Here is a 20,430-nt window from a genome sequence, read left to right as displayed (position 1 = left end):
ATAAAATCAGAATGACTGCGGACATCAGAAGCGACTATTTTTAAATGATTCATTCTGAATCATCACTCAGATCTGATGTTTTTTTTTATCTGCTCTCATGTTTCATCTCTTCGGGTTTCATATTTCACGCGTGTCGTGATTTATTCCACAAACCTGTTTGTTTACGTGTTTGTTGTTGTTGTTTACTGTGCTCTGGATTGACAGGCGTCTCGTCCTGCTGCGCGCAGCTGTTTCAGATCCGCTCATCCAACTCGCCTTTACGCACAGAAGCGATTCTTGTTCCCGGAGCTGCCTCCGCTCAAGCGGCCGACAGACGGCCGTGTCACTCTAACCTCGACGAACGCGCTTTTATCAGGCCTGACATTATTCCCAACATGAACCCGCAGTGAATATTCCTCCTGCTGATTGATACCAGCGTCCTGTGGCTGAAGCGCGTCGCTTTGAAACCTTTTTGAAGAAATGTTTGGCAGCTCATTAAATAAAAACGTCAAATAAAAAGAACACAGATATTAAAATAGAGCATGCGTTTGTATAAAAGAAAAGCAACGGCGTGTGATAAAGTTTATATTTGGTGTGTGTGTGTGTGTGTGTGTGTGTGTGTGAAGTGTTTTTGTGTGGTTTCCAGGCCTGGAGGAGGACAAGAAAGGGAGTCGCTCGTTTTACGCACCGAATGTGCCTTAAAAAAATCTGCAAACACTGAATCTGAATTTTTGAAAGATTCAGCAAAGATATTCTCCTGTTTTCTGCAGGCTGTTTAAACGAAATAATTAAATCCCGACGTTTTATTTAAAGCGCGTTTAATAATGATCAGAATTCAGTACTGCACACCGGAACGAATGAATGAATTCATGCTGACGTTTGTTGATCCGTTTCAATCTTGAACATTTCTTATATTTTCGCTCTAGTTCTTCATGCGGAGGTATACACATTTAATTTCAATACTAGAAGTTGTTTTTATTAGTTCTTATTATTGAGGTTTCGATGCAGGAGGTGAAAACTTCATCTTTCATTCCTCCTTTCTCGCAGGCAACGCTCCGACCAAAACACACACACACACTCATGTACATACAAACAAATTATAGCAGGTAGACAAATAAATCAAAACCATCCACATCAATCATAACAATAATTGTTATAATTATAATAATATAATAAGAATAAGAATAAATATTAATTATAATGTTATTTACATATCTCATAAATTTTCTTACAACTGATTAAATGATTATTTTGATTGTTTTAAGGCCTTGTCATGTGATTTAACGTGTCGTTTTTTCGCGACATCGACTGTTTGAAATTTGAGATATAAAAAATCCAGTCAGCAAAACTAATATTTTTTAAAAACCCATAAACATAGATTTTAAAGCCTGGGTGATTTATTCCCCGGCAACTGATGTGCTGAAAATCAAATTAAAATCACCATTTATTTTTTGTCTTAATTACCATAAATCATTAAAAAAAACTTGTAGGCAAACACGAAATAATATTCTGCGGTTTTCATAAGGAGCGTTTGATTTAATTCCTGTCTGGCCCCAATTTGTTCTTCACTCTCTGTCGGTGCTGGTGAATGTGAGGTTTTATAGAGAATTTTTAATTATTTCCCCCCCCTGATTAGGAACTTCTTAAAATATATCATCTGGTGGAAATTGATTAGAAAAAAGAAAAGATCCTGACCCTAAAGAATCAAGTAGCTGAAAAATATCATCCTGTCAGGGAAAGTGATTTATATCCTGAAACAAGAAAGAATTTCAGGAGGAGGAGTTTTCATATTAGCCAACGTGTAAGAACATATTAGATTATTTTTGTTTTAGTTCATGAGTAAAGTGTGTGTGTGTGTGTGAGAGAGAGAGAGAGAGAGAGAGAGAGAGAGAGAGAGAGACATACCGGTACAGTAAATGAATGAAGTCACAGGGCTCCTGTCCTTCATCACCTCCTGACTCCACCTCCTATACCCTCCTCAGACTCTCACACAGAGGCTGAGCCGGAGGGAAAAGAGGGCTACTCCTCCTCACTCCTCCTCACTCCTCTTTCTCCATTCACTGAGAAAGCGCTGAGCACGATCCTCTCTCCTTCCTGGATGGACTTCCATCTCTCCCATCCTAAACATCTCCTCCTGCCGTTGTGGACAGAAGAGGAGAAGGTCCCGGCTGGCCGTTGAGCCACACTTTCCTTCGTTCCTCCTCTGCTGCTGAGAAAAGTTAAGCGCTGCGTTGTCATGAAGTTTTGTCGCACTTAAGAAGTTTCCACAGCAGCTGTGTGGCGTCGCGAGCAACCGATGGACAAAACCCAAACCAGAGAAGCCTTGAAAGAAGAAAAAGTAAAGTTCTTCCAGTGAAAGAGAGACTTGAGGATTTAGAGGGTTGTGGCAGATTTGGGTTTGGGTCGGCAGGACGCTCAGGCAGGGGGGTGAACAGGTAGAAAAGGCTCTGACAGATCAGATTAGACCTCGCCTCGCTCACGCTCCTGGTCCACGATGGGATCAGATGTTCGTGACCTGAACTCCCTGCTGCCGCCGCTCCCGGCGTGCCCCAGCCCCGGCTGCCCTGCCCTGCCCGTCAGCACGGCGCCGCAGTGGGCTCCCGTCCTGGACTTCCACACCGCAGCCTCCCCTTACTCCACCCTGGCTGCTCCACACACCTCCCTGGGGCCACACTCCTTCATCAAGCAGGAGCCGAGCTGGGGGCCCTCCAGTGACCCCCACCACCTGGACACGGACCCTCACTGCGGACTGAGCGCCTTCACCGTCCACTTCTCAGGGCAGTTCACGGGGACCGGGGCCTGCAGGTACGGGTCAGCATTCGGGGCGCCTCCGCCACCGACCCCAAGTCAACCTCCGTCGGTGACCGCGCCGCACCACCACCAGCCCCCCAGCAGGATGTTCAGCAACCCCCCATACCTGACCAACTGCATGGACACACAGCAGGCAGCACGGAACCAGACAGGTAGGGCTGGAGGAAGGGGACAGGTGTGTGTGTGTGTGTGTGTGTGTGACTTTCAGCCATGCAAGAAAACAAAATGAACAGTTTGATATGAGGCGTCAGAAGTACGAGCTGCATTTACGATCTTTATCTGTGTTTTTTATTAGACGTATATGTTTTATAATTTGAAGTTGATGTAAATTCTGACGCTCCACTTTCCAGAACATCAGATTCAACTCCTCTTGAATATTAGAAAAAATATATTTCACAGACAATAAGAGTTTAGTTTTTCTTAGAAATGTAAAAAGTGATTTTTGCATCCAATATTTCTTCCTATTTCTTTTCCAGCTGATCTAGTCTGTTTGTTGACCTAGTGCTGATTTTCATTTCTTCTATTTGAGACATTTATTTCACTTGAAGTTTCAAAGCTAAACTTACATGTTCTGTGCAAAATCTTAATATCTCATTAAAAAAAAGAATCTTGCCGTGTTTTTCAGCTGCCGTGTGAAATGGCAAATACAAGTGATTCACTTTGATCAGTTTACAATTCATTTGGAACGGAGTTAATTTCTTTTTTTTTAATTTGACCTTTTGATAGATTTAATTCATTTTCATTTTCTGGAGCATAATCTTAATCTTTAAGTAATTTCACCTTTCTGCTTTCAGGCTTCACTAAAGAATATCTGATGCAATGAAAGACCCCTCATAGTTTATTATTCCTTTAAAACATGAGACAAAAACTAAATGTTCAACATTTGTGAGATTCTAATTATTTTTCTCATGAAGTGAAAAGTGGATTTTGTGCTTTCACTAATATAATAATATGAAAACCTCTGAGCCTCTCTTGGGTCTAAACTCCTGACCCAATCCCGGGTCCCCTCCATGCGGGGTAATGGATCTGTTAGTGGTTCCCCAACAGATTAAATAGTAATAACATGCTTATCAAGCAGATAATTTAGGAATAACATCATAATCAAAGAGCTGAGCCGACCTCTAACCCGGTTTATCTGCGGCCCGCTGTGGCTGGACGAGCACAGACAAACAAACTAACATCAGGACAGTAGAGCTGATAATGGGGGGGTCACAGAGACTGTCGCTGCAGCAGGGGCCTCCAGCCCATTACTGAGTTTAATATTTCTGGAGGCTATAACCCGATGGCGTAAAATATGAGGCTGTTTTTTCACAATGCAAAAAATAAATAAATGTGCAGATGGACACATTTTACATTTTTATTATGTTCTTTCGGTTTTAAAAGTGTCATAGTTTAGTTTTGCACCGCTCACGTTAAAAAATCTGACTTTTTATGCACCTAAAACTATATCAAATATATATATTTATATTATTATATTATATATTGTAACTTATGTTAAAAGATAACGTGCAGTATCTGCAGAAATGCCTAACTATGATTTTAAGATTCTTTCATGAGTAAAAGTAATAAAAACCACATAATATCTGGAAAATTAATCAGAATTTTCAATTGGTGCAACAACAAAACAAAAGTGAATATTGACACCTCTCCTAAACATGTGAAATATGTGAAAAGTATTTTCTAATAGGAACATAAATACTCAAATATATAGGAGGGAATGTCATTCATCAAATCGTTTTATAGTTGTAGATTTAGACACCTGAGCGCTGGATGTCAGACGGTAATCTGGTATTTCATTGAAGCTGGGTTTCTGCTTGAATATAAGTTGATGTTGTGTGTCTGTGTGGGGGTGGGGGGGCAGCATGGGTTTGGGCCTCACACACGTGCACACATGGGGGAGTCAGACCGGGGTGAGGAGTGGGAGATTAATGGAGAGATTTAATGAGCTTTTCTCCCTCTGCTCCTCTCAGCCAACGATCCGCCGAGCCGACCGAGAGAAAGTGCTGCATTTTAATTAATGAATCATGTGTGTGTGTGTGTGTGCGTGTGAGTGTGTGTGTGAGGATGATTTATGGGATTGTGTTTGTGCCCTTCAGGTCAGCTGAAGTCATGAGTCAGGTCTGGTTTGGGATGTCAGAAGCAGATCGAGTCTCCTTCAAACAGCAGTGTGTGTGTGTGTGTATTTTTAATTGAAGCAAAATGAAGTAATCATCTTTTTCACCCAATCAGAGATTGATCTGTCTCCAGTATCTGTTTCTTAATGGTTAAGTTTTTACTAAATTATATATAAGTGTACAAATATATAAAGTTGACATTAAAGTACACACTTAGAGTTACTGCACTGGAAATCCACCTCAGCGTACGCTAGTGTTTTGTAAAGGTTGTCAGGTATATATATAATCTTCATTCGATAGATAATCAATCTTTCAGATGGCTTTAAAACACTTGTGGAAACAGTTTTTCCAGCTATTTTCCCATCGTCATAAATCTCCAGTGAGGATTTACTCCGTAACCTGTGACTGTCAGGGAAGAAGGGTCAAGGAATTTTTTAGATTTGAAATGTTGCACATTTTTCAGAAGAGAAAAAAAAAAAAACACTTTACGGAGACTTTCTAACCTGATAAGAATCTCAGCTCACATCCTCAGTTCACCTGGAAGCTTTTTAAATATACGGCATAAGAACAAGGTCATCATTCATGAAAAGGAATAAAATACTAACTTCATGTACTTTAGAGGTCAAATGATGAGTGAAGAAGTGAGAGTCGTGTCCGGTGCTGAGGAGGTCACCTGTGATGTCAGGTGAGTCACTGCTGCTCATCTGTCTTGCAGGTTACAGCACGGTCGCGTTCGATGGAGCCGGTAATTACGGCCACGCTCCGACACACCACGGCTCCCAGTTCTCCAACCACACCTTCAAACACGAAGACGCGTTGACCCAGCAAAGCACCATGGGTAAGAGAGTCCGCCGGCCCCGCGAGCTTTCAGTCACACTGTGCTACTTGACACATTTATTGTTATATATCAGTTTTATATTGATGGTTTTATCACCATCTCAACTTCACGCTCTGATTTTATCTATCTAATGTCTCCATTTGATGGTGGCTGTGTTTAGGAGTGACTTAAAAACTGACAATCTAATTTTTAAGTAATATAAATAATTTTCCAGTTAATGAAATGATGACAACGTGCTTTGCAGGTTGGGTCCTTTGCATTATAAACTGCAAGGCGGCCTCTCGCCTCCAAAGCCGTATACAAGTGGGTTTTAATTTTACTTCACGATGTCGTAACATCTCCTGCACAGAGCTGCAAAACTAAAATCATGAAAATAATAATAATAAAAAAACAACCCCCCCCCCCCCCCAAGCATTTTTCCAACATATCCCCGTGTATTTGAATGCACAGCTGCGTCTGCGTGGCGGCGCCGTGGCCCTCACCCAGGGAGCGTCCCTTATTCTGACGTCTCCAGGCTGACCTTGACTGTCGGCGGTATAAATCAGCCACATCCTGACTGAAAAACTCCCTCGTCTCCTCCTCTCATCCCGTCTTTCATCCGCCCACCTTTCCCTTTAATCCCTCCTCCGCTCATGTTATTGGTAAACATTGAGTGTGTTTGTTTTATGCAGCCGCGTTTTCAAAAATCCGCTAAAGATAAGTGGGAGAACCGGAGCCAAGAAGGCTTTAGGAATGCTGGGAAATGTCGAGGGAGCCATTCGCCTCGCCGCCGGGGATGCTTGGCGAGAGAAACACGAAGCGGAGAGTCTTGGTTTGCAGAGACGGATGACAGAGGGCAGAGTTGAACAGGGGTTCGAGTGGATGTTCAGACAGCAGACATTTGCACATGTGAGTGTTTGTGTCCGTGTCCATACAGGTGAGCAGCAGTACACCGTACCGCCTCCCGTCTACGGATGCCACACCCCTTCAGACACTTGTACCGGCAGCCAGGCTCTGTTGCTAAGGAACCCTTACAACAGGTAACACTCATCCAGACACACACACTGTGCACACGTACAGCTCATCTATATTTAGAGTGAACAGCGGCCATTAAAGCTGGACATGTTTCACCGACCATTGTTTGCAGAGCAGCGAAAGGTAGCAGGATGCGGGTTTGAACAGGATGTTCACCTTCGGCGCAGGTCTGTCTGCCACGGCGGCTTCCTTTCTCTTCTTGTTCTCCTTCCTCCGGTTGCGTTTCTCCACTGTTTCTCCCGCTGTCATGCTAACACGCCCTTAAAAACGGCGGCGTTCCTGATTTCGGATGTTATTCGTATGCAGATTAGAAGCCTGTAGAAGTCATGGTGCCCATGAAGGAAGTAAACGAACAGTGGCAGGAAGTTCTCAGGGATTGTGGGTTGAAGACATTCAAACAATAACATAAATCAAGTCACTCTGTCTTCGTGCCTTCTCCCGGCACTCGTGATAGTCCAGGAAAAGCCTTTTTCTTTTCAAGTTTGTGAGCATCATTTGTGACGCATTTATCTCTCAAGCTCTAAAGATCGAATGAAAATTCATTATTTTCCAGCAAAGAAAGGAGGTTTTATCGACTTAAACCGGGATAAGTAACGAAAACGTGCAGAAAGTAAAAGCTAAGCCCCGACGGCAGACTGCTCCTCGTTTCATCGAGTGGCATTAAGCAATTTTCCCCAAACCGTCCGCAGCGGATGAGTGAGTGGACTGAGTGGAACGCTACGTCAGGAGTATTTCCACTCGCCCGCCTTCTGTCTGCTGAGAAGCCGCAGCTGAAACCATCCTTTATCTTGTCACGCTGCTCATTCATTCAGCCGATGGGTCGCTCCATTTTCGCCGATTCTAATTATGACGCTTGGCTGCAGATGTTTGGAACGTTTAACCGCAGGTGTTTTTGACTCCTACAGGTCGCTAAAGCACAAGCGTCCCACTCATGGCAGTGAGGATGGAATTTTTACCTGATTTTTCCTACTCTAAAAGATTTTTCGGTCACTGTCAGAACATTAACGGAATCGCCGATGACGGTTTTCCCCCCCGAAAGGAGTGATTTGTCTCCATTCCGAGCTCAGATATAAAATCTTTACACACATATTGGCGCCTCCAGCCACGCTAAACCGCTCTCGTCCACACAAAGTCAGCACGCTGACATTCTGACCTCGTCGAAGCCGCTAGAGGAAAAACTCACTCGTCTCCCCTGTGACTTCTTCCACGATGCTGGTACTTCATCGAACTACCTGCACACGCCTGTCACGAAAATAAATCCAACGCGGGTTGGACTAAGAAAGATTTCTCGGTTTAATAAACAACATTTTTGAAGGAGCTCCGCCTCCTCGCTCGTCTCCAAACCATTTGCCTGTTGTTATGATCCAAAATGAAGCATTCTTCACATGCCATCGACACGGTGAAGACCAGAAGGGTGCTCGGGGATGGATACCAGTGTGTGTGTGTGTGTGTGTGTGAGAGAGAGAGAGAGAGAGAGAGAGAGGGAGATATGTGAGCTGGACATAGGCTGTCTTGAAAGTCTCTGTTTGAGGGTCCTCTCTGTCATAAACATAACTGATACTCTGAGATAAGCATGCAAACACACACACGCACGCACACCCACACACACACACACACACACACACGCACACACACACACCACTGGGAAGACTCATGTGAGTTGAGTCATTCGTCTAATCTTGCAGCTTGGTACCAAAAGGACTGTATTTACTCTGCAGGCCGACAGCTTGGCCCGCTGGAACAACATGAAATGAAACCATGCAGAGAGTTCAATAATCTACACACACACACACACACACACACCTACACGCACACACACACTACTGTAGTTTAGCCTTCAGTGTGCGTCTGTTGCTCGGTCCATATTTTAACTGGATCTCATTCATGTTTAAGAGAAGAACTTGAATACGTTTTATGATCCCCAGCTTCCTCATCCTCTTCCTCTTCCTCTTCCTCTCCCCACCTCTCATCCCCACCTGATCCATCGTGTCTCTTATCGACCCGGTTCTGGTCCGGGCTGCTGTGGGTAATTCTAGTGTCTTATCACCGGTCATGAGTCTGCATTGGTTTGGTTGGGTTTGCTGGGAGGCTTCTGGGCCCGGTTCTGGTCTGAGCAGAGTTAGCCTAGGACGGCTAACTGCAGCTAGCTTTCTAAGTCAGCGGTTACTCCCGACGGCTTTCCAGGCGGTGTTTCATCCATGGCGGCCATCTTTATGGCCTCTATATCCTCTTCTGCTGCAGCCTCCTTTCCGTGAACTGGAGGGGTTTCCCATGAGACGCCTGTTGCAACACAGACACGGCGTTCAGGACGGCGATAGGACGAAGACTTGTCATTGAATAGATTCGGCCTGAGTCAGCGATAACTTCTCCCAGTCGGCAGCAGAGACGAAAAGCAGACACATGTCATGGATCATTACGTTGTGCTCTTCAATCCCGACGATATTTCAGCAGAAATAACTCGAGCGCTCCGCTGGCTGCGTGCCCCCGCCATACTGTAAAATAATAGCTGCATAACGAGCAGGGTACCAGGCACCACATCTACCCTGCCCCAGCCTGCAGGTGGTGTGATGTGTGTGGGAGGATGAGAGCTATAAATCCACCGTGTGTGAGTGTGTGTGTGTGTGTTCATGTGAAATCACATGGCAGGTCTGAAGAATGGCGGCAGAGTCTGCTGCGTTTAATGAAAGACGGTTGTCCGGGGAGGATTCGGCTTGCTGGGTGCGCTTCTGTTGCGGACAGCGTCACAGACGCAGTCCACAGCTCATGAGCTTTCTACGTTTTGTCCCCCCACAGTGGAGAAAATGTTTATCAAATGGCCTCTCAGTTGGAGTGTGTGGCATGGAACCCTGTCAATACACTGGCGTCCACCATAAAGAGGTAGGAACACACCCATCGCTCTCTCTACGCCGCAGCCCTCAGGGCTCGGTGGGAAACATCCAGGAGACGTGGACCGGCGCCGAGCCAGCCTCAGCTCGGATTTAAATGCCTTTAATAGCAGCTACTTTTGACTTATTTGACCGTGATCGGGAGGGATGCCGTGCAACAAAGGTCCGAAAGGCCGATCTGCCCCCCCGCTGCTCTGGGCTACCTGGATGCCCAGGTGGCTGCGTTTTAGATAATCCATCATCCAGTTGATTTGGTTTAGAATTGAAGAACTGCTGGTGCTTGACAAAAGGTCAGGTTGTCCCTCAGGAACCATGAAACCCTGTAATAGATTACATGTCCAGTTTGAGATATCATGTGTGCCAGGAGCATTGTGCCGGCGAGGAAGAAAAATTACATTTGGATCGTTGAAAATGGTTTGTTTTGCATTTACCAAACTTTTAAATAAGAATAAGAACAATGAGAAAATAGTTATTTAGAAACCCACTTCCCAATCCTCATATTTTCGAGGACATTAAACGGAAATCGGTTGTAAATAATCACCGTTCCCACGGAATGTTCAATAGCGTGTGCTGGCCTGCATGTCAGCGTGACCCGCAGAGCTGCACACGGGTCGGCGCCTGAGCCAACGGGCCGTGATCACATGAATGTGTGCGCTTGTGTGTCTGATAGCAACATGTATGCGCATTGCTGCATTGTGAAGACGTAGCGAGAACGTGTGTGTGATTCAAGATGCTAACAAAGTCGTAAAAAAAAAGCAAATGTGAGGATCGGATTTTCTTTTTCCCGATGTTCAGAGAAGGTTTTTAAAAGTTTGTAAATGCACTTTGCTGCACTTCAACTTCTGGTCACACTGTCGATGAGGGGGAGCAGATGGGAGATGCGAGGGAGTAGTGAGGATGGGGAGGATGAGAAAAGGACAACGGCGGCGAGAGGAAGGCGGCAGTCAAAGACGTGGAGATAAAAAAAGGATTGAGGAGAGGAGCTCAAGATGAGGAAGAGGAAGTGAAGGGAGGTTGAGGTTAGGGAGGAAGAGCAGATAGGCCTGTTTCCAGTGTTGGCGCTGACCACAGAGGGTTTCACCCATCAGCCCCTCGAACATTCTCTAATTCATCTTGTTTATTTCTGGTTGTACTTTTAAAAGCTTTTTGGCGTCTCATCTAGTCTATGGTTGACGCACAAAACACCTGTTCAATACCAAAAATACTCTTTGGTGGAGTTTAGACTCACAAAAAAAGATCATTTTAGCATCTAATGAAGATTGTGTCTGGGGGGATGGGGGGTGTTGGCACGTGGAAGACGGTCTGTTGTCTCCTGATCGCTCAATGCTAAGCTAACCGGCTGAAACCTTACAGCGAGGCAGACAAAGAGTTCCTTTATCAGCCTTCAGGTGCATTAGATCCCCGTTTCAGGGGCACAGCATGCAACCCCCCCCCCCCCCCCCCCCCTGCTGCCGCTGCCCCGCCCCCCAGGACTGAAATATAACTCATTTAATTCACAGTTTCTCCTTGTGTTATCAGGAGATAGAAGAAGCCGCGGCGCACAGAGCAGGTTTTGTTCTGCTTGTGTCTTACCTCATTCTCCGCTTGGGTAGCAGCTGGTGATGCAGCGGGTTCACCCAGCTGATCAATCACCTGATCACCAGATCAATACTGAAGAGAGACATTGTATTCATACTTTAAGACAAATATGTCAGATTCTCTAAAGGAGATTTTTTGTATTTCTCACCTCTGTCTTGTGTTCTTCAGAATCAAATCTGTTTGGGTTTGAACTGTTGATCAGAAAAGCGATTAATGATGATCAATTGATGATGAAAAAGCTGTAGTGTTCGCAAAATTGGTCCAAATAAAAGCGCAGATAAAGTCATTCATTTTTCAATTTAATTAACTTTAAATTTGGATTTAAAATGTTATTTTTAATTACAAGTGTTTAACTAAATTATGGTTAAAAGATCAAAGTGCAATAAGAAGACTTATTAAAATCAGAAAACAAAAACTAAATGTAAACAAACATATAAGTACTGCAGCAACTCAAAACCATCTCAGAGATGATGACTGTGTCTGGAAAGAGGGACATTGCATCCAAAGGTCAAAGGTCAACCTCTGGGGTCGACTGTTTTACAAACACCATACATATATGTGCTTAGACAGAGGCGTCCACACACAACCACAGGCTTCAGGTGAAAGTGTGGAGCTCTGACGTTACACGTCTGCAGCCGGCTCATCTGTGATTGATTGATTGATTGATTGATCGGCCATTTGAATCATGGGTTCTGGTTCTAATAATGACGACTCGCCGTCAAACAGAAGTTTGTCTTCTATTGATCTGCCGCTGGAAGGATCTGTGCATCGAATCATCATTCCGCCCAGCTTCGATGCGGCTGCGCGGAATGCGTGGAAGCGATCGGCATCTGTTTGAACGATCTCATTGGTTCCTCTCTGTGTTTGTGTGTTGGCAGCCACGCAGGAGGATACGACAGCGATCCCAACATGCTGTACAGCTGCAGCACGCAGTACCGCATACACACACATGGAGTCTTCAGGGGCATACAGGTACGACACGCATGCAACAACAACACGCTAAAGAATACATAGCCATCCGCCTGAGGCCACGGCGAGGAGAGGAAACGAGGAAAGGAGGACGATGAGAGGCCAGAAGGAATCTCTTTTCCCCACAAATCCATTAGCACCAGAGAGATGCACGCACGCACGCACGCACGCGGGTGGGTGAAGGTACTATTTCCATGCGAGGAGCAGCATGTTAATAAATCATTAGATTTTAATTACTGTCTGTCAGCGGCTCTAAAGGACAGCGAGCAGAGACTCTCCAGACCCGCAGCAGGACGTTTTCAGTTCGCTTTTTCGTTTTGAGGCCCATTTTCATCATTCACTCTGCCCCCCCCCGACCCTCTCTCTCTTTCTCGTTCATAGAAATAAATTGCACAAAACACACATAAGAGGTCTGGCTCAGCATGAAAGAATAAACAAACTCTCACTCTTCCGCCTTTTAAAGTATAATTTAAGAGCTGCGAAAATGTGAAGTCACAGATTGAAGTGATGCTTCGCTCCGAGATTTCTGTAACGGGGGATCATACAAATTCTCGCTGGTTGCCAAAACAAACAGCGTTGACAGCCGTGGAATTTAATTTGTCACTAATGCTGGGTCAGCAGCAGGAAAAAGGTGATTACACAGCTCGTTGAGTCCTGAATCCAGTTTATAAGAAACACATAACAAATCACCGATTTTTGGATCGTTCTGCCGTCACAACGTCTATCGCTGCCTTCCGCGGATAATTACCGGATTCAATTAATTGCATTGTTCGAAGTTACTATCGCTTATTGGGAAATCAGAGATTTCAATGTGGTCAAAGATAAAGAAAGGAAGCAATGATCCTGAAGTATATTTAGAATTATCATAATTACGGTACATGTAGAATTTCTGTATATTGTTATTTTTTCATTTCGCAATAGATTTTAGGAGAGTTTTGCATCTTTTAAGGATGCTTTTATTTTTTGTCAGATCTAATGATTAAAAATGCAGATCAATTCATAAAAATACCCCCCCCCCCCCCCACGCGATCCTTTTAATGTCTTAGCAGTGAGGCGTCAGTTCATGCATGTTGCAGCCTGCGTTTTGGATTAGACGGCCGTGCAGTAAAGTTGTATGCAGCGCTAATTACAGCCGGGGTGACCTCTGAGCGACTTTATGGCCATTGTGATCGACATTGAAGAAATTAAAAGCAGATGGTTGTAGGAGGATGAAGAAAAAAGGAGGGAGGTGGAGAGAGAAAAGTGAAAGGAAGGAAGAAATTGCAGAAATATTTAGGAAGAAGAAGCAGAAGCAGCTGAAATGTCCTGTAAAGAAAAATGAGGTCAACTTTGATTAAGTTGCAAATGAAGCCAAACACTTTTGTCCACACACGTGTGTCATTCTGTGCTCTTCTTCTGTGGTGGTGTGGAGCGGGCTGCAGGGCTGTGATGGGGTGCTCTGGGGGGGGGGCTGTCTAAACGGCGTGACTAACAGCTCCCTCTGGGCCGCAGTCAGTCTGGGGTCATTTTGCTGCTAATTTCCATTTAATGAATATATTCCCATGAGCCGCACACATCACACACACACACACACACACACACACATTACACACATTTATTTACACACCCAAGAGACTGAGTTGCCTTATTTGAGATGATATTACACCGGGATATTTATTGATGCATTTTTCTTTGAGTGATTTGGCTTCAGATTAAAGTGTTTTCTCTCTGTGTGTGTGTGTGTGTGTGTGTGTGCGTGCAGGATGTGCGGCGGGTGCCCAGCATCGCCCCGGCTCTAGTTCGGACCGAGAGCAGCGAGAAGCGTCCTTTTATGTGCGCCTACCCGGGATGCAACAAACGCTACTTCAAGCTGTCCCATCTGCAGATGCACAGCCGCAAACACACAGGTGACACCAGAGGAAACGGGGGAAAGGAGCGGCTCCCCCAGTTCTCTGAGAGCTCTTCAGTTCGGCTTTAAGAGAACAAACGATTTCCTTTTTATTCTGGTGCCAGAAAGTGTGTTTCCTGTTTGTACAAATTAAATCTGATGCTTTTGCAATGCTGAAAATCCACAGCACAAAAAAAAGAAAAAAAAGAATCATGCATCCCTTTCTCGCTTCCAAAAAAATAGCAATGTCAATATTGTATTTAATATTTTAAGAGCCTACAGCTGTTGGAAGGAAGAGGTGGTGGCACCAAGTAGCTGTTAGCATGAGCTTCACCACACCACTGCTGACTGTGAAGATGAGCCTCCTTGCATTTTTTGCGAAGCTGGATGCGTGATATTCAGGGAAGCGACGGCATCATTTCCTGTGTCCGTATCCTGTGTGTGTCCAGGGGAGAAGCCCTACCAGTGTGACTTCCCGGACTGCGGCCGGAGGTTCTCCCGTTCCGACCAGCTCAAAAGGCACCAGAGGCGGCACACAGGTTTGATCCCCTCTCCACCTCAGCCGTCTGTCTGACTTTCTCATCAGTTCTTGGATTGGCTCTTTCTACTCGCTCTTCTCTGCTGTTTTGCATGACAATTTTCAACAATTTTTTTTTGGACAATGCAGTCTTTTGATTTGCACAGTTTGCATTTTGTGCACAGTTACTCGTGCACTACACTCAACTCAGCTCAGATGACGTTACTAGAGCCTGGCCAAAACTTTGGAATGGCTTCCCTGCAAGCCTCTGCTCTACTGTATTTTTCTATCTCCCTCTGTCTGTGTTTGTGTGTGCGAACTTGGACTTGTGTGCTGTTCGTGTGTGTGTGTGTGTGTGTGTGTGCGCGCGTGTGTGTGTGTGTGTGTGCATGCTTACTGTACATGTGTTTAGGAGTTAAACCCTTCGAATGCGAGACGTGTCAGAGAAAGTTCTCTCGGTCTGACCACCTTAAGACACACACCCGGACTCATACAGGTAAAACAAGTGCGTAAACTTTTATTTTTCCATTTCTTCTTCATCCATTTGATGTTTTATATAAATAAAAAATATGTGTACAGTATTGGAAGGTCACCATGTGTTCTCATGTGATCTTTCCATTTAGCTTTTTATCGCCATGATATTTTAATATCCCCCCCCCCCCCCTTTCTTTTCACATCTCCTCTGACTTCTTCTTCAACCCATCTTCTGCCTCCTCCCACCTGTCCATCCATTCCGCCTCCCCCCTCAGGTGAGAAGCCGTTTAATTGCCGGTGGCCAAACTGCCAGAAGAAGTTTGCCCGCAGCGATGAGCTGGTGAGGCACCACAACATGCACCAGAGGAACCTCACCAAGCTGCAGCTGGCCATCTGAGGCGTGCAGCCGCCGTGCCGCACGTAAACGTCTGGGTTACGTCTCTGTCTTCGGTTACCTCAGACCCCCTCCCCCCACCTTCGCACCCGGTCCTACTGGATCCTTAACGATCAATCAATCAGTCAAACTGTCAATACAAATGCCAGTCAAAACTGAAAGACATGGGCGATTGTAAAATCTGTGGGCTTTCTTAGTCTGAATATAAAAGACAAGGCTGTTCATATTTGCGTTTCTTTAATTGTCATCAAATCAATCGGTTATTGATCGGGAACAGGAGTCTGGACTGTTTCCAGCTGCTGAGTGGGTTGACTTGTGACGGAGTCATTGTTGGTTCTGGTCTTTTGAAAGGATTTAACTACAATCAAAATGTCATTTCATGTCTGTTTTTCCTGCCACCGTCCAGCCCCAATGCGAACCGTGAGGTCAAAGGTCAGCCACACACTAGAGCTTAACGCCTTCAGCAGCTGTAAATATCTCCTTTGTTTTGGGAAGGCTTATTTATTATCTTTTTTGGGGGTAAGAAATGCTTTCACTGGAATGACTGAGTGAGACGTTTGCTCTGTCAGCCTTTTGTTATCATTTCACCGTTATACTATTAGAGATAAACGCTGCAGGGGGGATTAAAGGGACGAGATCATGTCGTAAATTTGCAAGTTTGCAACGCTAGTGTTTTTCGGCATGAAATATGCATCGCAAACAGACAAATGCCGTTCTGGTCGCTTGTAAATAGCTGAGCTGTTTTGGTAGTGAAGACTGCATTTCCTTTCTGGCAGCGCTTTTGCCGCTGCTTCGTCTGCGTGTCTTGTCTCCGTGGTGTGTAAATATTGCTGGACTCCGACGGCGTCGTCGACGCTGCGGGCTCTGAAATATGTCTGCTGGGTCACACTGGCTCTGTGGCCGGGACATTATGGTCAAGATGTAAATAATACGTCTTCGCCATGGGAACTCTTTCCATGGTGGAAATCACGTAAGTTAACTGCTTGTTTTTTCCCTTCGGAGTGATCCAGGATCTGTTTATAAATCCAGTTTTCTTTCTTTCATGTGCGTTAATGTTTGAGTCATGTCAGTGAAGCATTTTGTACTCAAGCGTGTGAAAACGATGCTTTCTCTCTGTGTAAAATGTAACGTGACTCTTTTGATACACAAACTGCCCGTCTCTGTGGTCTTTATTCATCCAAAGGAACATTTAGCCATCATTTATTTGTTATTTCTCATATTGCCACTGAGCTCGTGAAGGTCAAGGTCGTGGTTCTACGTTCTCTGGAGTCTTGAAACATTAATTATTTAACCCACACAGTAACCGCTCTGACACTGTCGGCCCTCTTGTCTTGATACGGTGAATCTGAAGCCTGAACATCAGCTGACCTTGAGTCAGTCTCCCTCCAATAACACACAAGAGAACGTTCTCTCCTTCGGGACGCAATCATGTCCGGAAACACGCCTCTGTGACCTTTAGAGGCTGGATTCAAACATTACAGCGACGACCAGAAGAAGAGGCTGACAGTGCTTTACAGTACCGTCCACTTTACTCTCTTTATCTCCCACCAGATTCCTCGTTGCATTCCTTGGCTCTCTGCTCAGAAAAAAAGAAGAAGAAAAAAGACAGATAAAACCATCTCAGCGTGGTCATTTTCTCTCTTTGTAAATCTTTCATCATTCCTTCCACAATTAGCTTCTTTTCTGGGGTTAAAAGCAACTATTTTGCTGTTTGTTCAGCTCCATCACACTGGATGTGATCAAAACGATGAGTTCCCATGTTTGAAAGCAAAAACTTTAGAAGTGTTGTGGGCCGGCGGAGGGAGGGAGAGAGAGAGAGAGAGAGAGAGAGAGAGGCTGAAGGAGGCAGAGACAGATGGAGGCACAGATTGATAAAGACAGATTCAGCCATGTTTCTTTTGTGAACTTTTATCACAAGTTTAGCCAAAGTGTTAGCGTAAATCAGACAACGTGTCCGATTCCCTGGGTGGAAATCCCCTGAAACTCCCCAGGGCTTTGGTGCTATATCTCAGCTGTCGGACACGGGCTGTATCTCTCATCTGTGTGTGTGTGTGTGTGGGGGGGGGTATTTCATCTCTGTCCCAGGATAACGCCGCTGAAGGCTTTTGAAGAGCGATAGCTGGCCAGTGTATCCGAGGTTTTGTCCACTTTCAGTAGTCACATTAAACTCTGTATCTGGATGTTCTACTTAGAGCAGATACAGAAAACAAGGATTAGGCCCCTAAAAAAGCACTAAGGGAAAAAAGCGCACACACAAACCTATCCTGGGACGCCATCACTTCTGCGGCTCGTCCAATCAGAATGTCTCTATGGTTATTTTAGCGAATAGCTCAGCATGTTCTCACTCGCAAAAATACAGGTAATCGTCACAACATCAGTATAAAAGTGACCCAATATTTATCTGCACAATGGAGGGAATGAGATAATACTATATATTTTGAATTTCCAAGATGGAACAAATAGATGGCTTCCCGTGCTGTCAGGGGAGGCATCTTAAAGTAAAAAAACAATTAATGACAAAAGAAAATACATTTGTAAATATTTGTCTAACTGATTTGTGATGGAAATGTTATTATTGTATGATTCCAATCATTCCAATGATTTTTATTGTCAATATTCCTGAATGTGTTTATTTTCCTGTTAGAATACGGTGGAAAGACGCTACGTGAGGCAGCGATGAGCTGAGCCTCCTCGCAAACTGGGTCGAGCTGCTCGGTTTTTTTGCTCTGTATGTCCCCAATGTAATGTCGGCACACACTCTATGTGTCCTCACATTCCATAATCTAGGTAGTTCATGTGGAAAAAGCAGGAGGGGAGGCAGCCAGTAATTCGTCCTCACTGAAGGGGGCTCATCCTGCTATTTTTCTTCTTCACGTATTACAGACAAAAAGCATTGTGGGTAATATGCTAGCAAAAAAAAAACATTCAAGTGCACCGCGTCGGTTTGTTTATTTTTATTTTTTTACCCTGAATGCAAAAATGGAAGATTATATATATATAAGTTTAAAAAAAAACTTCTCAAAACTAGATGTGATAAATAATGGAAGGCCGATGCCTGAAATAAAAGATTTGCTTCAAACAACGAGACAGAAAATAACAGACTGTCTGTGTGGTTGTACAGTCCACAGCATTTAAATTAGACATTCTACCTGACCTATCTGTGTGTGTATGTGTGTGTGTGTGTAAAGAATGCTACTCTGTTGAATTCATATACAGTATTTGTAAATCTGACTTTGAAAGAGTGAGTGCCTCCCCAGCCACAAACTTCACCGCACGTCACCGGCTTTTATGATTCCACCTTAAATCACTCACACACAGAGATTCTATCTCAGTGAGGATAAAGAGAGCGTATTAAAAACGCAGAGTCGAGATGGGATAGTTTATTATCCAGATAACATATCTGCATGCTGATCCGCCTCTGTGTGTGGTCTCAGTTTGTTTCTGAGGGAAAGCTCAAACCAGAAACAGCTAACAGCTAATATGAATTTACACCTTCAACTTCCAAATCTTTTCTGCATCTCCTGAAGCAGTCAGAAATCACCTTTTTTGACAAATGATCCTGGATCCGGATCCAACTCTGACTCAAGACCTATTCCCAACGCCCGTCGCACCACATTTACTTTAAATTCCTTTTTAAAACTTGAGCAACACAGGTGACGACATTGTCTCCAGCCGGCTCGGCTGCCAGAGGCCGTTTCATGTGGCTGTTATTTACTACTTGTTTCTCCTTCCCAAGAAATGTTTAAACTACAATTTAATCTTAGTTTAAGTCTGTATAATTATTTTTTATTAGTTTGCAGTCATAAATTTTCCATGAGCCCTGAAAATTTTAATGTTCTGGTTCACCGGAATGTCATTTGGATCCAAATCAAACTCTTGAGTGTGATAGGAATGCCACTGGAAGAATTATCCATGAAGACAGATGCGGTGACAAATCCAGATCTGATGACCTGGATCGCTAAATAGCAAGATCAATCAAGCAGACATGGAGACAGATAAGAGACAGAGGCCTGTGGACCGAGTGGAAAATGTAGCTGATGACGTGCTAAAGGTGGAAATTCTCTTATTGTGACATCTCCAGAGTGTCTGAGTATCGACTCAGCAACAGCAACGTTGTGATTCCCCAAAGAACGGAGGCAGAAAAAAAGACAAACTTATAAAGAGCACTGGGATAGGAAGGAGAAGAAGGAAAGGGAGGAGGGTAACGTAAGAGACAGAGACAGAAGAAGAAAAAACAGACACATCCTCCGCGGTCATGATGTTCTCCGAGCCGGCGAGGAAGGGGAGATGATACTGATGTTTAGGTCCTGGTACGGCTCAGCACTGCTCATTACGCTGCAGCCGACACACACACACACACACACACACACACACACACACACACACTGCTGGGAGCGCTCAGTGCAGCTTGTTTCTCAAGAGGCTGCATTCCTTCATTCACTGTCAAAGAGTTGCTTCAAGAGGATAAAATATGCTGTTGTGTGTGAGGCGCAGAGATTAAGAGGAAGTGCTGAGCGAACAGAAAATATATAGCAATAAAATACACCATTTATCATGTCGTTGGTGCTCGTCCTACAGTTTAACATCACTAACTTATCAATTAGTGATTGGCAGCCTGACCAGCAGCCACTCTGTCTTTTTCATTTTGTGCCTCTGGGTTTGGATTGGAAGGAAAAATCTGTTTTATTGCTCTGTGGCACCAAACAGGAAGGAGGTGACGCTCCTGCAGCCCAGACCCGAGGTGAAGCTTTGACAGGCTCTGGCAGCGGCGGATGAGAGGAGTGAAACATGTTTATCCTCTACGGTTCATCCAAGAGAACGAGAAAACGCCGAGATGTGGAGCGGATGAAAAATGGCCTTCTATTATTAATAAATGTGGTTTGGAGATAAACTGGTAAGAAGGGAACATTCTGAATAAATATCAGGACCGAGACCGCCTCCTTTTTTTTGGACCGAAACCCATCTGCTTGGTCCAGACCTTCATCCTGGG

General features: G+C 44.5%; 1 protein-coding gene across 2 annotated transcripts; it reads left to right on the top strand.

Annotated features, from left to right (window-relative positions):
* The first annotated feature begins 2,473 nt into the window (after positions 1-2,473).
* Positions 2,474-15,443, top strand: wt1a (WT1 transcription factor a). 2 transcript variants are annotated; one of them, XM_068738889.1, is made up of 10 exons: positions 2,474-2,835; positions 2,875-2,942; positions 5,620-5,742; positions 6,659-6,761; positions 9,550-9,633; positions 12,098-12,191; positions 13,930-14,074; positions 14,505-14,594; positions 14,985-15,077; positions 15,322-15,443. In XM_068738889.1, the coding sequence occupies exons 1-10, from the start codon at positions 2,474-2,476 to the stop codon at positions 15,441-15,443; spliced, it is 1,284 nt and encodes a 427-aa protein (XP_068594990.1). The 2 variants fall into 2 exon arrangements, with proteins under 2 accessions (XP_068594990.1, XP_068594989.1); XM_068738888.1 differs by having other exon boundaries at positions 2,474-2,942.
* The last annotated feature ends 4,987 nt before the right edge of the window (positions 15,444-20,430 follow it).

The sequence above is a fragment of the Brachionichthys hirsutus genome, chromosome 5 (genome assembly GCF_040956055.1).
Source record: "Brachionichthys hirsutus isolate HB-005 chromosome 5, CSIRO-AGI_Bhir_v1, whole genome shotgun sequence".
In the NCBI taxonomy this organism is placed as follows: domain Eukaryota; kingdom Metazoa; phylum Chordata; class Actinopteri; order Lophiiformes; family Brachionichthyidae; genus Brachionichthys; species Brachionichthys hirsutus.
Note: the sequence above shows the minus strand (reverse complement) of the source record. Positions and strands in the feature narration are given on the sequence as shown.